At 41.0% G+C, this 15,181-nt stretch overlaps 1 protein-coding gene and 1 long non-coding RNA gene across 5 annotated transcripts in view; one reads left to right on the forward strand and one right to left on the reverse strand.

Annotated features, from left to right (window-relative positions):
- Positions 1–1,247, reverse strand: part of GLS (glutaminase) — an 87,455-nt gene extending 86,208 nt beyond the window's left edge. For 2 of the 3 annotated variants that reach the window (XM_043910544.1, XM_043910546.1), the window contains exon 1: positions 618–1,247. In XM_043910544.1, coding sequence (XP_043766479.1) covers positions 618–1,033 — 416 coding nt within the window. In that variant the 5' untranslated portion in view covers positions 1,034–1,247. The remainder of the gene's footprint in view (positions 1–617) is intronic. The other variant, XM_043910545.1, reaches the window with a different exon arrangement.
- Positions 1,248–1,523: 276 nt separating this feature from the next.
- Positions 1,524–15,181, forward strand: part of LOC122698862 — a 126,248-nt gene continuing 112,590 nt past the window's right edge. For both annotated transcript variants that reach the window (XR_006342443.1, XR_006342442.1), the window contains exons 1-2: positions 1,524–1,809; positions 5,858–5,959. This is a non-coding gene — a long non-coding RNA (uncharacterized LOC122698862). The remainder of the gene's footprint in view (positions 1,810–5,857; positions 5,960–15,181) is intronic.

The following is a 15,181-nucleotide window of genomic DNA, read 5'->3' on the forward strand; positions in this document are numbered from 1 at the left end:
TTTCCTCCTAATCTCATTGCGGAAACGTTATTTCCGGTGCCCCAGATGGCTCTACACAAGCCTTAAGAAGCCACTTCAGAAATGTGAAGAATATTCTGCTACTCCAGGCTTCTCAAGAGATGATGGCAGAGATCGAAGAAAGGGGTTACGCATAGAGGAAACTCGGATCCAGAGAAGCAAGGAGTCAGAAAGGCACAGGCTTTGCCCATCGCCAGACTCCTAAAATGTCACTCGGTGATGTCCGTGTGGCATCACCGCCAAGGGCTGGGCGGGCGGCCAGGCACTGCAGCCCTGAGCCGGGGCGCTGAGCACGCGGCGTGGGACAGACACGCACCCACAGCTCCAGCCCGGGCGTCGGGGGAGGGGGGGTGCACCAAAGGGGCCCTCCGGACCCTTGGCAGCTCCACCCGGCGGCGGGGAAGGGAAGTAAGGGCCCAGAGAGGGGCGCGGGCGGGGCGGGGCCGGGCCTAATCACATGGCGCAGAAGGCGCAGGCCGCCCGGCATCTCTTTCTTTCTCTTTCTCGAACCTCCGCTCCCATCCCGCCCCACCGAAGGCCCCTCCCGGGCCCGGGACCCAGGCGGGACGAAGCCTCCTGGGCCTCGCGTAGACACTCACTTTTCGCCTGAAGGCACCAGCTCCTTGCCCTCGTTGTTGGAGAACGCGTCCGTCTCCCCCGGGCTGTCCTTGGGGCCGGGAGCCTGCGGGACTGCGGGCGGCGACGCCCCAGGCTGCTGCGGCGGCGGCTGCTGCGGCGGCGGCTGCTGCTGCTGCTGCGTGCCCCCCTTGCCCAGCTCCTGTAGGATCTCCGAGGGCGAGCTGGACAGGCCCCTCGAGAGGGGCCCCGCCGACCGGCCGCCCCCGCCCCACCACGGGTAGAGCCGCGCGGCGGCCACCTGGCCCGTTCGTCCCCCGCCCAAGGGTCGCCGGCACAGGGTGGCGAGGGGCTGCGCCCGCCTCAGAACCGCGCAGGCGGGAGCGGGCGGGCGCAAGAGCAGGTCCCGCAGCATCGCCGAGCCTCGGAGTCGCATCATACCGCTGGGTCCGTCAGGGGAGGATGCGCCGGACGTGGGCGGCCGCTCTTTTCCGAGAATGCGGTCTCCGGCGGGACGGCCAGAGGGCAAAAGAGTACAGGGGCAGAGACGTGGGTGTGGTTCTAGCCGCCGCCGCCGCTGCCGCCGCTTCTCCTCAGTCTGCCCGCAGCCGCTTCTCCTCACACCGCGTAGGGCTCCGCACTGAGGCTGAGGCGCAGGGGCGGGCCCGAGACATTCCGCGCGCACCCTCCCGGAGGCGGGAGGACGCCGACGGCCTGCCCCCTCCGCTAGCTCCGATTGGCTCAGATCCTCGACCTCGCTTATGATTGGTGACTGGTGCAGTCAAATTTCTCTCGGCGCCTGATGCGCGGAGTGTCGGGCGGCTGACTGGCGGCAGGGGAGAGGGGGGGGGGGGGGGGGGGGAGGGAGGAGGGGGGGAGGGAGGAGGGGGGGAGGGAGGAGGGGGGGAGGGGCGGGGCGTGGAATCAAACTGACGTGTGAGGCTGGAGAGCCAAGCGGGTCTCCAGAGTAGCCCCTTCTCTCTGGCTTGGTCAGGATCGAGTCTGCCACAGTTAGAAACTGGGGGGGTCAGTGGCCTCGTCCTTTTCAAAACGGGTGGGCTCCTGGACTCTGCGACCTCGAACTGTTTGGGCAACTGATGAGCAAGAGCCCCTGTTGCCCAGGGGCCGACCATCAGTGGGCTTGGTCGTGGCTGGAGTCTGGCCTGGCCGTCGGAGCTCGGCTGTCCAAGCTTGCCGCTGGCCCCCGGCTATCCGGTAAGGGCGTGTGGCGACGCCTCTGAGGGCCGCGGACCCGCGAGGTCAGCCCCAGACGAGCTTGTCCTTCTCCCAAATGTTACGTTTACTTGAAACTTTCCATGGTTGGCGACTGCCCAGATGTGAAGTGTTTTGGAAAAAATGAGCAAAATCCTTTCAGCTATGCGGCTTTGCCATTTGGAGGATTGGAGTTCGGGGGAGGGCAAAGAGAGAGGGGGAAACTCCAAAACGTGACAACTTTCCTTTTTTAAAAATTGCTTTTAAAAATGTGCAGTGATATCTCAAAAATACTTTTGAACAACAATGATTCCCCTAATACTAGTTTGCTTGAGAGCAAAATTGTAGATGCTTCTGTATTTTAAAGCTTCCTCATCGTTGTAGAATAGAAGCATCCAGATCCTGGTTCTCTAAATCGTTTTCAGCCTAGTATCTCTTTATCCATTTATACTTTTGGACCTGTAGGAAAAGAGCCGAGGATCTGATAATCTCTGACTGTTTCTTTGAGCCTATGTAGCCTATGTACAGTCCACTTTCGCTTCCCCCCGCCCCCAAATTCTTTAGGCGATGTCGTGAAACAGTTTTAAACGCATAGATTCACAAGGGTTAATATGGCTTCTCTGGTGGCTCAATCCGTAAAGAATCTACCTGCGACGCAGGATAACCGGGTTCGATCCCTGGGTCCAGAAGATCCTCTGGATCAGGAAATGGCAACCCACTCCAGTATTCTTGCCTGGAAAATCTCATGGACAGAGGAGCCTGGCAGGTTATATAGTCCATGGGGTCACAAGAGTGGGAGGTGACTTAGTGACTATACCACCACCACAAAGTTTAATGGGATAGTTTTTATGAAACAGGAAGGGTGTATATCAGGTGCATCATTAACTGATCATCAGATTTAGTAATGTAATGAATCTTAAAATATTGCACTAAATTAGTAAATAAGAAATGTGGCTAAACCTACTAGTATGTGACCTCTGGCATGTCACAGTCTTGTGTTTAAGTTTTTTCTCTCTCTCTTTAACCGGAAGAATATGGAGCAAGCTATTATTATATGTATATTTTTTCCCCCAAGTTAAGACAATTGCAAATCATTTAGACGGTTTTTATTACTACTTAGTGTTACCTATCTCTAAATTTGATGAGTCAAAGTAAATATATTTAGGAAAAGGGAAATTAGGTTTGGGGGAAAAGTAGCAAATACTACATCTCCCTAACATTTCCAGTCTGACTTATCAATGTCATAAACTTGAATACTGTCCCATCTCTTAGTATAACTAGTTACCAATGTTGACTGCCTCCCTTCTCAGAATGACATCCAAACTATTGACAAATTCAGTTATTATTTTCCTCCTGGTTTTTCTTAGTTTCTCTATTTTTTCTATGAAAATTCTTTCCAGTGTTTAAAGTTTATATATTTTATAGTATACTTAACACATGTAGAAAGTAAACCAAGTAAGAGATTATTTTCTGGAGTTTCTACTTTCAAGGATGAGCTGGTTAGAATGGACAGATGTTACTCCTAATACTTAGAACAACTTCAAGTCCACTGAAATTTAACCTCTTGTTTGAAAAGACTAATACAAAGTTAGACAGCAAATTAAAGCTACTACAAATTGAATTAAAATGTGACTCATTAATACTTTTGACTATTTTCTTCATCTTATATAATTTTTAAAATGTTTAATGATTTTTTTTGGAACTATGAGTTAATTACCATTTCCATTAGGTTAATTCTTCAACTATTAAGTCATATAACATATATAGTTACATACATACAATAACTTACCAAAATACCTACAAACAAAATGACTCTTCAGTTTAGCATGTGTCTGGGTTGTCAGACTACTAGACGTCCTCTTTGCTACTAGATAGGTGCAGTTATCCTACCATGGGGTGTGGTCTCATAGCCATTGAGAAGATAGTCAACCATAGAAAGGAAAAATTGGAATTTTTGCACTTTGTGTTTGTTCTAACTAGAACAGTTCCTGAGCTTCTGTACTCTTTTGAAGATTAAAAAGGCTAATGTTTCAAGATGATAATATATATATAAGTTCCACATCGTGCCCTTCACAAAAACTAAAAGGTATTATTTGTTCACCTAGAGCTAAATAGAAAGTAGTTTTCCTTTGACTAACACCTTAAAAGAGTTGCCTAAGTTTTTTTGGTTTGTTGGTTTGTTTGAAATTCTTCTATTTAGAGAATAGAGTAAGTTTCAGGAAACCTCTAAACAAGTTTCTGCTGCTACTTCCCTTTCTTCTCTTGGTTTCCTGCTTTAACTGGCCAACTTCCTAGCCTCACTGATAAACCTTGCCAAACATAACTTATTTTTCCAAAGCTGAACTTAGATCTTTATTAAAGTATTATAAATCTTTCATCTACATAATACAGATAACATTGGTATCTTATAGGGTTGTTGTGAGTGTTAAATGAATCGATACATGTATGGCACTTAGAACAATGCTAGTTGAATTCTGTTTTAGCTATAATTATTATTATTTTCCCATGAGTGAATAAATGTTATTGTACAATGTGATTAGTTGTCACATCTATTACTGTAAAGACAAATAAGCAATTGTTTTAAACCATGTAGTCATAAAGTACCGTTTAAGAAGAAGCTTTTGTTGTTGTTGTTCAGTCACTAAGTCATGTCTGACTTTTTGCAGTCCCATGGACTGCAGCATGTTGGGTTCCTCTGTCCACTATATCCCTGAGTTTGCTCAGATTCATGTCCACTGAGTCAGTGATACTATCTAACCATCTCACCCTCTGCTGCCCCGTTCTCCTTTTGCCATCAATCTTTCCCAGCATCAGGGTCTTTTCCAATGATTCAGCTTTTTTCATAATGTATCCGAAGTATTGGAGTTTCAGCTTGAGCATCAGTCCTCCTAATTAATATTCAGGGTTGATTTCCTTTAGGATTGATTGGTTTGACTTCCTTGCAGTCCCAGGGACTCTCAAGAGTCTTCTGCAGCACCACAGCTCGAAGGCATCAGTTCTTCAGTGTTCAGCTTTCTTTATGGCCCAACTCTTTATTTGCAGCTGAAGTTGGAGAAGTTGTACATAGCAAAAACAAGATGTGGAGCTGACTGTAGGGCAGATCATGAGCTCCTTATTGCAAAAGAAGATGCTAACATCCCAAAATAGATAATTTTCTTCATTTTTAGAAAACAAAGCAATAATTTGCAAAGTATCTTAAAATAGACTACTATAAAGACAGCTTAAGCAAAGCTAGGCTCAGTGCCTGGGGTACCACCTATTTACAAATAACTTTTAGAAAAGACATAGTTCTAAACCAAGAATTGCTAGACCAAAAAGCAAAACAAAACTAAACCAGCCTGAATGTACATATCACATACAATTAAACCTAAAAATCTATCATTTGCCATCTATGTACACTAAAATGAATATCTGTTCCTTGCAGTATCACACAAAAATGGCAAGAGAAATTTTAATCAGATTTGAAGAGATTGTTTGAATGGTCTCATTTAAAATACTAACTATATGGAAATCTTTTTGAGAGTTCTCTGATGGCTGGGATGGGGGTTGGGGTGGTAATCAGTTATTTTTCTTCATTTAGAGTGATATGGTAAAGATTTCAGTTAGTTTGGTTTATAAATTATTTAGACTTAGGTTACGATTGTATGCCTGGAGCCTCCAGGTGTTTACTGATTTTTCAAGTGATTTTCTTATTTTTTTTTTGTAGATTCATAGAAAATATTAAATTAGACTAAATCCCATCCTAGATATCAGAAAATTGTATATTAGCAAAACCTTAAAAAGTTTGATTTTATAAATGGCCAAAAAGTCAGTCAAAAGGATACTTACCTGAGTCTGAAAACCTCTGTGGTAGGTTTTGTTACTGTTCCCAAATATTTTTGTCTCTCCCAATAGGAAGTCTTTACTTCCTCACCTTGTTGAATGGGAGACTTGGCCTTATGCCTTGAATGAAATGAAATGTGAAAGGAAGTGATGTAGGCCACTGCTAAGCAGAAACTTTAGGAGTCATCACTTGTTTCTATCATCTCTCTTTTCCTTTTGGTACATGAAGAGCATGTCCAAAGAGTGGATGATTCCTTCATCTGGGTCCCAGATTGATGGAACAAAGCTGAAGATGACTGTGACTAACAGAGACTACAAAGAGAAATAAATGGTACTGTAAGTAATTTCAACTTGGGGGTTATCATCATAGAATGACTTAGGTTGACCTGTACATTATCCAAGTTGAATGAAAACTTGGCAGCCATGAGACTAATATTAATTACAGAGAGTATTCGAGAACGTTGAAAACTGGCAGTCGATGTCTAGCGCAGTTGAAACAGTGCCACTGAGAGGACAGTCAGAATAGGCATTCTCTTTCAGGGGCAATTAAAACTAAAGTTTAGGTAGGAGATATTGGATATTTATAAGTATATATTTGGACACTTTGGGGAAAATAAGCAGTGGCTTGAGGAATGAGCTCCATATCAATTATGCTATATTGGATTTATGCTCTGAAATCTAATGTTGATTCGACATCTGAAAGTTGTCACATTTTCTAAGCTCTGAAAAGGAAAAATGAACCTGGACTTTTGTGTCAATCTGCTCTTCAAATGGTAAGATCATATTACCAGTTTGGAAAACAATTATTAAACTCTGCTGAAATAATTATTTATGGAGCTAAAATGCAAAATTCAAACATTTGGGAGAAATGCATGAGAGTCCATAGCAAGGTATTTTGATGTTCTGGGTAAAGAGAAATCGATATTCATCCTCTGTATAGAGCAGGTTCCTTCAAATTTACTTTTCAAGCATCTGACCTTTACAGTTGGCATGTGAGTTCCTCTGTCTAAGTCACAAGAGGGAACGCTACAGAAGAAAGGTTGACTTGTGATAGCGCCGCTTCTCATAGTGACAATACCATGAGGCACAGTTTCAATAGGCACCCCAGAGAGTACGACAGTGTGATGTATAAAAAAAAATCTCTGTAGAAACAGTCTAAATGTTTTATCAGTAGAAGAATGACTTAAAATAATTATCATATTTCTACATTTTACATGCGGCAAAATATATTATCTAAAATTAATGGCCCCAGTATATGTTTAAAGTGGATAAGCTTCAAAAACAGATTACAGATGGATATGATTATGAAACTGTAAAACCTGCAAAACAATGTATTATTTACAGATGTATACATATGTGATTTTTTTTTTACATATGTGATTTTAAACGTTTCAAATGTGTATAGGAATGATAAACATCAAATTCAGTTCAGGAGTTATTATCTGTGTATATATCATGAGGAATGGGATTGAAGAAATGTACAAAGAGCTTCAGCTGTATCTGCAATGACTGAATTTTTAAAAAATAATTTTTAAAATCTGAAGCAACTATGGTACGTGGGTAGTTGATATACAAGTGTTTGTTATATTCTCTTTCTTTTTCTCTGTGGTTGGAATATCTCACAATTAAAGAAATGGCACTTTGTTGTAATGTTGAAAGCCAATACTTTTCTCTAAAAATATTAAATGTAGAAAATATTCCAAACTAATATTCAATTTTTAATGTTTCCTTTTAAACCCTTTAAAATTTTGCCTAACCAATGCTGAGTGATACAACTAGTAACAAAAAAAAAAATGTGTGTGTGTGTGCTCACACATGCACATGCTGCTCAGTGTCCGACTATTTGCAACCCCATGGACTGTAGTCTACCAGGCTTCTCTGTCCTTGGAATTTTCCAGACAAGAATACTGTAGTGGGTTGGTCATTTCCTTCTCCAGGGGATCTTCCCAACCCAGGGATCGAACCCATGTCTCTTGTGTCTTCTGCATTGGCAGGTGTGTTCTTTAGCTGAGCCACAGGGGTAACCCAGTAAAACAATATAGCTACCTTGTAAATATATTTCAGATATGTATCCAATGAAAAAGGCTTTACAAAAAGTATAAATGAGTAATATTTAACTGAAAAACTGATAGAAAAAATTGTTTGGTTTTTGACTATATCAAACATAAGTATGAAGGTAGTTCTTTAATACAATATGAATAAAAACATGTTTTTTTCTTTTGAAATTAAAGAAGTTCTTTATCTTTGTAACATTCCTGTTGGGGTAAGGTATGAATTGTTAAATTTTATGGCTATAGAAATTATAAGTTAATAAGATAACAGCTCTAGCAAGATGAGGCCCTTGCCCTCGTTTCTTTTGAACCATTGAACAATTACCTACAAGAGACCTGTTCCCTGGAGCAAAAACATCACATGACTCTTAAAAATCTTTAGGAGTGATTTCCCCAATGAGAGGCTCAGTAGGTAACTTGAGTAAAACAGACCAGGCTATAATATATTAGGGAATGATTTAGCCCAGTAAGTTGGAATTGAAATGCTCTGTATAGAGAGGCAGTAGCTAATCCACCTGAGCCAATTTTAGCAAAGTGGAATGCAGGCACATTTAGATAAACCTTTGGATTCTTAGAAATATGATTTTTTAAAATAAATAAAATCATCTGACTTTAAAATGCATCTCATTCAGCTTTTCTTAACACTGTGTTAGTCAAACAGAACATCTACAGAAATAATTTGGGTCATGGCCCATCATGTTTCCAACTCTGTTCAGAACAATCAGATGGTGATAGCAATATAGCATTCTTTGAGGTTTATTCCTGGCACAGATTCTACTCCAGATGAGTAGTCCTAGCCACCCATGGAAATCCCATTTCCCTTGAAACTGCTGCAGCTATCTTACTACCAGAAGAGCAGACAGCCTTAAACCAAACCCAGCAACTGAGTAGAGAGACACAATCTGGAATCTCCATGATGTTCATAGGGTACTGACTTACCAACTCTGATGCCTTCCCTTTTTTGTTACATGTGATGCATTTCTTTACTGTTTAAACCATTTTGGATCTGGTATCCATTAAGACAACCTAACTGATACAAAGTTACACTATGGAAGATTCTTCCTCTGTGTTCATCTCTTTGCCCCCAGTACAATTTATTAATCCTCTCTCTCTCATTTTTTAACCCCACTAAATTATATATCTATGATTTAACCTATTTACATATTATATGACTCCCCCAATTGTTTGGGGGTCATATATGATACTCTTGCATGATTTAAAATAAAGTGATGGACTTGGAGATATAGTAAACATTAAGGAGCCTGCCCCAACCTTCAGTGTGGATCCCAAGTCACTTCTGTAACTCTAGATTTGCTTCTCTTCTATCCCAAGAAAGAATATTGAGCCATATTAAGACAACCAACTTTTTGTTGTTGTTGTTCAGTCACTCAGTTGTGTCCAATTCTTTGTGACCCCATGGACTGCAGCACACCAGGCTTTCCTGTCTGTCACCATCTCCCAGAGATTGGTCAAACTCATGTCCATTGAGTCGGTGATGCCATCCGACCATCTCCTTTTTGCTAAACTAGACATCTCTACCTGTTTCTGATTGGTTGTTTTTGAACCTTAACTTGTTATTTATTCTTGCCAAAATGATCAGTTTCCTTTGCTTAACCAACTTTCCTCCTTGGAGCTTTCCTTACACTATTCTTATCACCTTATATGTCCTAAGCCCCTTTCTCTATCTATCACAATTCCACTGACCCTTCAAGGTCCCCATCTTATATCTTCATGGCGCTCTCCAATTTCTCACATAATAGCCTTTTACCCTTATAATAGCCATTTGAGATGTGCAGGTACATACAGTACCTACAGTCTCAGGTACATACAGTCTCATTTTGCAGGTGAGAAAACTGACACAGAAACATGAAATAATCTGTTCAATATTTTAATGACTTGCCTTTAAAGTATCACACATTTCATAACTCTATGGCTTTTACCCTTGCTATTGCTCCTTACCATTCTCATCTGGATATACCATCTGTTTCCTAAAGAGCTCAGCTCAAGTATTGTCTCCTCTGCAGAGCCTTCCATGAACTCTCTGGGAAGAGTTAAGGGCTTCTTTCATTCTGTATCAGGGCTTCTTTGTTAGTATCTTCATTTATTCTATTACTCTAATTATTCATGTGCATCTCTCCCAAATGGACAGAATGATTTAAATTTTTTAGCTTTCAACATACCACTATCATTTTGCATAGTATCATTTTAAGTAACATAATTGAGGCTATTTACTGTAACACAAGAGTTTATTAATTGGAAAATAAAAGAAATATATTAGGACAAGTAAAAAATCAAAATTTTATTTGAATCTTGAGTAAATTCCTCCTCTCTTATACTTCACAAAGAGGAAGATGTTTAATAAAAATTCAAACTGCAAAAGAACTATAAACACCCTGTTTTTTAATGACTGCTATTGAGTCCAAGCTCATTCTGCTTGCCACATGACAGGCCAAATGAATCAGAGACAAGGTATTGTGGCAAGAAATACTTTATTCAGAGCTGGCTGACTGAAAGGATGGCAGACTAATGTCTCAACCATCTTATTGGGTCTGGATGCCAGGTTCTTTTATAGATCAGAGATGGGGGGAGGTGAGGAAACAAAGTATAAAGGCCATTAATCTTGCAAATATCTCCTAGAATGGCAAGCCTCAGGTGGGGAACGTGTTAATTTCTTCCTTCCTGCCATCTACAGGTGGACATCATTCTGAACAAAGGCACTTTGGTTTTAACAGTCAGGCAGAAGGGCAGGATTCTCTGAGCAGACCATTATGTGTAATTATGATAACAAAAGCAATGGAAAGCAAATCAAAGAAACAGTTCCAACATGGAATTAGAACTGACTTTCCCCTGCAACTTGTTTTCCTGTGCCAACCCTCATGATGGGAGCTAAGATTGCAGAGATGAATAAGTCATAGTCTTTTGGTTTAAGGAGGTAGACAAAATACATATATATGAACTTTTAATTAAAATATCATATTCTGGATACTGTGAACATTATTTACATATGTATATTCAATGGGTAATGATAATATAAAATAAGTTCTTTCAAGGAGATTATGGAATATTCTAGAAAGTAGGTGATAGTTACCAGATATATGAGGTAAACGAGGGCATTCTGTCAAAAATAGAAAAGAGTGAAATTGAATGGTAGCTTCAGAGCAATCTGTTGTGGTATTAACAATCTCTAAATATTTCTAGTCTCCTCCTGAGTAGGATTGCATGTCCCTGCTCCCTAGAAGTTGGATGAATCAATGCAACTTGCTTTGGTTGGGAAAATGTGATTAGAAGCTTAAAAAGCCAATGCATAATCTTTTACTCTCTCTTTCCCTATGACATTCTGTTAATGCTCAACGCTTGTGGCTGCTATCTACTTGAGTGTCTGAGTTCAGAAAAACAGTCACTTTAAGCTTCTGTGCTTTTGGGGCTGCACTATCCTAATGGGTTCATCTAATATGAGAGGAAGATAGGAGACAAAATGCACTGGATCATAGGGAAGCCAGTCCTATTGGCAGCATATATAAAAGTCAGCCTATAAAATGACCATTTACAGTGTGTGCACAAAATATTTGAATCAGTAAATTCACATAAACATATTTTATGCTTTTTCAATTAAATTCCACTTCTCACTAGCTGTTCTTATTTCCACAACTAACTCTGAAGTTGATATATGTAATTTGAATCAAGAAAAAGATGTCTTCATAATCCATCTTAATCTCACAGTTACATAATAAATGACCTACTCCCATTAGTGTTTCAGATAAAGAAAAAAGTAACTAGAGGCATCTGCAGCCTTGGTATATATTAGCTTCATTTGGTGTTGAAGACTGAACGCTATTACATTTCTACTGCAAGAGGCACAGTACAAAGGACAGTGCTTACAATTTTGGAGGAGGACAGGCTTGACTTAATTCTAGCACAGTTGTAGGCCTTCACACAGTACTGTCTTTATGGATTTTACCTCCCAGCTAAAACTGATTTTATTTTAGCAGGAGTTTCTATAAAAATGTCTTAATCCAAGAGAGTACCTGAAATAGTGAGAACTTGTTACCTCCTGATAGACAAAAACAGGAGGACATTTCTGTTCATTTGTACTTGAGCTTTGTAACATACTACCTGAAAGAAGGGAGCTAAGAGGATAATATATACCTTATAGGTAAGTTTATGTAGGCAGAGGAGAAAATGAGTTCGGAAAAGGTCTAGATGTGAAGGGGTATCCTAAATTGTCAGTATGTAAGGCCAAGGGGCAGTGAATAGGTTGGAATATACCTCTTAAGGCAGCAGAAAAAGAGGAAAACCAAAGGGAGACTCTTTGTGACCCCATGGACTGTAGCCTACCAGGCTCCTCCATCCATGGAATTTTCTAGGCAAGAGTACTGGAGTGGGTTGCCATTTCCTTCTCCAGGGGATCTTCCCAACCCAGGGATCGAACCCAGGTCTCCCGCATTTCGGGCAGACGCTTTACCATCTGAGCCACCAGGGAATCAAAGGGAGAGGATGGGGAGCAAAAATGACAACTCTGGAGATAAATTTAGTCTCCTTCATAATCGTTGCTTTTCCCAAATAGTTTGTGACATAGCCCAAATGAAATTCCTCAAGAACCTGCTAGGATCTGCCCAAATATTGAAAGGAATATCAAGTCCGTGTACAATAAGAAAGTCAATAAATAAATTTTCCAACTTTGAAGACTAAATTTGTGGTTTGTTGACTTAAAAAACAGTCTCAACCTGGAAGTTGAGAGTTATATTTTATTTGGTGAGAATTTTTAGGACTTCAAGCCCAGGAGACAGTATCTCAAGTGCCCCTGAGAGAACTGTTCCGAGGAGGCAGGGGAAGAAGTCAGGTTATATAGAAGTTTGCAACAAGGCACAGGTAGTCTGAACATCAGAAAATTATTGTTAATTAAGGAAAACCAGATATCTCAAGTTAAGGAATTTAGTGCTTTTCTATGTACGGGAAGATGCCAGAGTCTGGGCTTACTGAAATCATCTCTTTCGTATCCCTCTCAGCTCTCTGACACCATTATCTTGCATCTTTCCACATTCCCCTGAGCTCCTCAGTGCTCACAGCAGAGAGTGCCAGGAGCTCGATGGCTGCTGGTTAGCAGGCATTGTTTTTCCTGGGTGTTCTCTGGGCTCAGAAATTCATGTTTGGAAGGCTGAAATAGTTGATGGCTGTGACATCCTTGTTTATTGATATGGCAGGAAATACTCCATTTCACAGATTGTTTTTTAAAAAGTTTAGTAATGTATATGGTTCTCTAAAGGCTTTCTGAACTAAGAGGCAATTGGAATTTAGCTCCATCCTGGCCATTGCCTGTCTCCCTGGCTGACCTAGGAAGTCCCTTGATCTGTCAGTGCCTCAGTTCCCTCATCTATGAAGTGGAAGCTTAGCCTGGGTTGTCGATGCTTAGTTGCTTCAGTAGTGCCCAACTTTTTGTGACCCCCATGGACTGTAGCCTGCCAGTTTCCTCTGTCCATTCTTCAGGCAAGAATATTGGAATGGGTTGCCATGCCCTCCTGAAGGGGATCTTCCCAGCTCAGGGATAGAACAGGCATCTCCTACGTCTTCTGCCTTGCAGGCAGATTCTTTACCCACTAAGCCAACTGGGAAGCCCTGGAAGTTAAGGCTAAGTGACGTCAAATGTACCACCTGGATCCAAACTGTGATTCTAAGCACTGGTTACTAGCAGTTGTGGCTTTTATCTGGAGATTATTGATCACTTACTGATGAAATCCCTTATCTATTTTTTTCACCAACAGATATGGGAATTGCAGGTGACACATTATGAAGCATCAAATAAGGTTAAAGAATGTTTAAAGTCCAGTGACCAGACAAAAGTTATATAAGGAGTCTAGCATATGGCAGTTTTGAAAGAGCAATAAAAGGTTCACACATATTTAGGTTAATAATCAAAGACCTTTAAAGGAATGGCGTGGGAAGGGGAAAAGGGATACACAGCTAAGAACCTCAAGGCCTGGGTGGAAAATTGTCCCAGTATGTGGAACAGTGTCTCTGTAACCTGGTTGGTACATCTTCAATCTCAATGGTTTCCCCCCAAGTGGTAGACATTATCTGAATGTAAAGGCAACCATATTCAAGGGCAATTTGTGTACTGTGTAGCCGTCTGACATTCACACTCAGGGGGCTTGTAGTCACTCAGCATGCACGTGCTCACTGTCATTAGAGGCAGGTGTTGGCTCTGAAGAGCCCTACGGATGCCTCCAACAGCCTCCAGGACAGTATTTTGGTGCAAACCTTAGTGTGTGCTTTCAGAGAATCATTAGCGAGAGGAGATAACCACAAGTAAATAGAAAGCAGGTGGACTGGTACAAATGGTGTCACAAAAATATTTTTCAAGTCAATTACTGTACGGTTTTTTTGTTTTTTTTTTTGTATTGTGTTTTTTAAGGTGCTTGGATATCTAGGCTCCACTTATCTCTAAATGATAAAACTTTTCACTCCTAGCAACCACTTCCTGGAAAACAACCTGACAAAAAGATCAAAATAGTGAAAAGAGGTCTTTTGCACATTTACCAATGATAAGAGAGGTTTTAAGAGCAAAATCCTATAATAGCTTCAATCCACCCTCTCTCAGATAGCCAGGGTCAGGAATACCCTTGCTGAAAAATATAACATGTATTGATATTAATTTTTCCATGATCACTGCATTCTGGATATGACTATCAACTACCCACAGAATTTTATGACAAAACAATAATTGAGATTTTATTGGCTGTAAAATAGGCCACATGCATTAACTGCACAATAATAAAACAAATTGCACTTGTCTCTTTGCTTCTCCCTGTGCTGTGCCAGGCAGTTTATATAACCTCAGAGGGCCTTAGTTCCCTTACTTGTAACTTGAAGATAATAATATTCACTTTGTGGGCCTGTTGTGGGAATTAAGTGAGTAACGCACATGTATTGTTCAGGAACAGGCCCACACAGAGATTCAACAGATGTTAGCTCCTTGTCCCTTGCAATTCATTTCTATCCAGAAGCCAGAGTGATCTCCTTAAGCTATAAATCAGAATGTATTACTCTGCAGCTTAAAACCCTTAATGGCTTCCCATTACACTCAGGATAAAATTTTTTAAAAATTTGCAATCTTCCCTACAAGGCCTCCTTTGACTCTGCCTAAATTGTAGCTACATCTTCAGCCAGCCTCTCACTGAGGTTTATGCTCTGGCCACAGTTGCCTTCTTTCAGGTCTCCAAATAGGCCAGGCCTAATTCATGGTTCCTGCATGATAGTAGCACAAGGAGAGAATTGGGGGCTTTATCTTTTAATATGCATCAAGCCCATCTTATTTTATATATATATATGTACAATTGATATTTTATAAATAAGTAAAATGCTACACAAAAACAGCTTATAGCCCACTTCTCAAAGTCAAATTGCTGCCTCTGAGGCCGTCTTAAACTGTAGTTTGGAAACTGTCACTGCTTTTGCACATGCTGAGAATCAAATTGCTGCTTTTCATACACACTCAAATATGTATG

Source organism: Cervus elaphus, chromosome 8 (assembly GCF_910594005.1).
Source record: "Cervus elaphus chromosome 8, mCerEla1.1, whole genome shotgun sequence".
Lineage (NCBI taxonomy): Eukaryota > Metazoa > Chordata > Mammalia > Artiodactyla > Cervidae > Cervus > Cervus elaphus.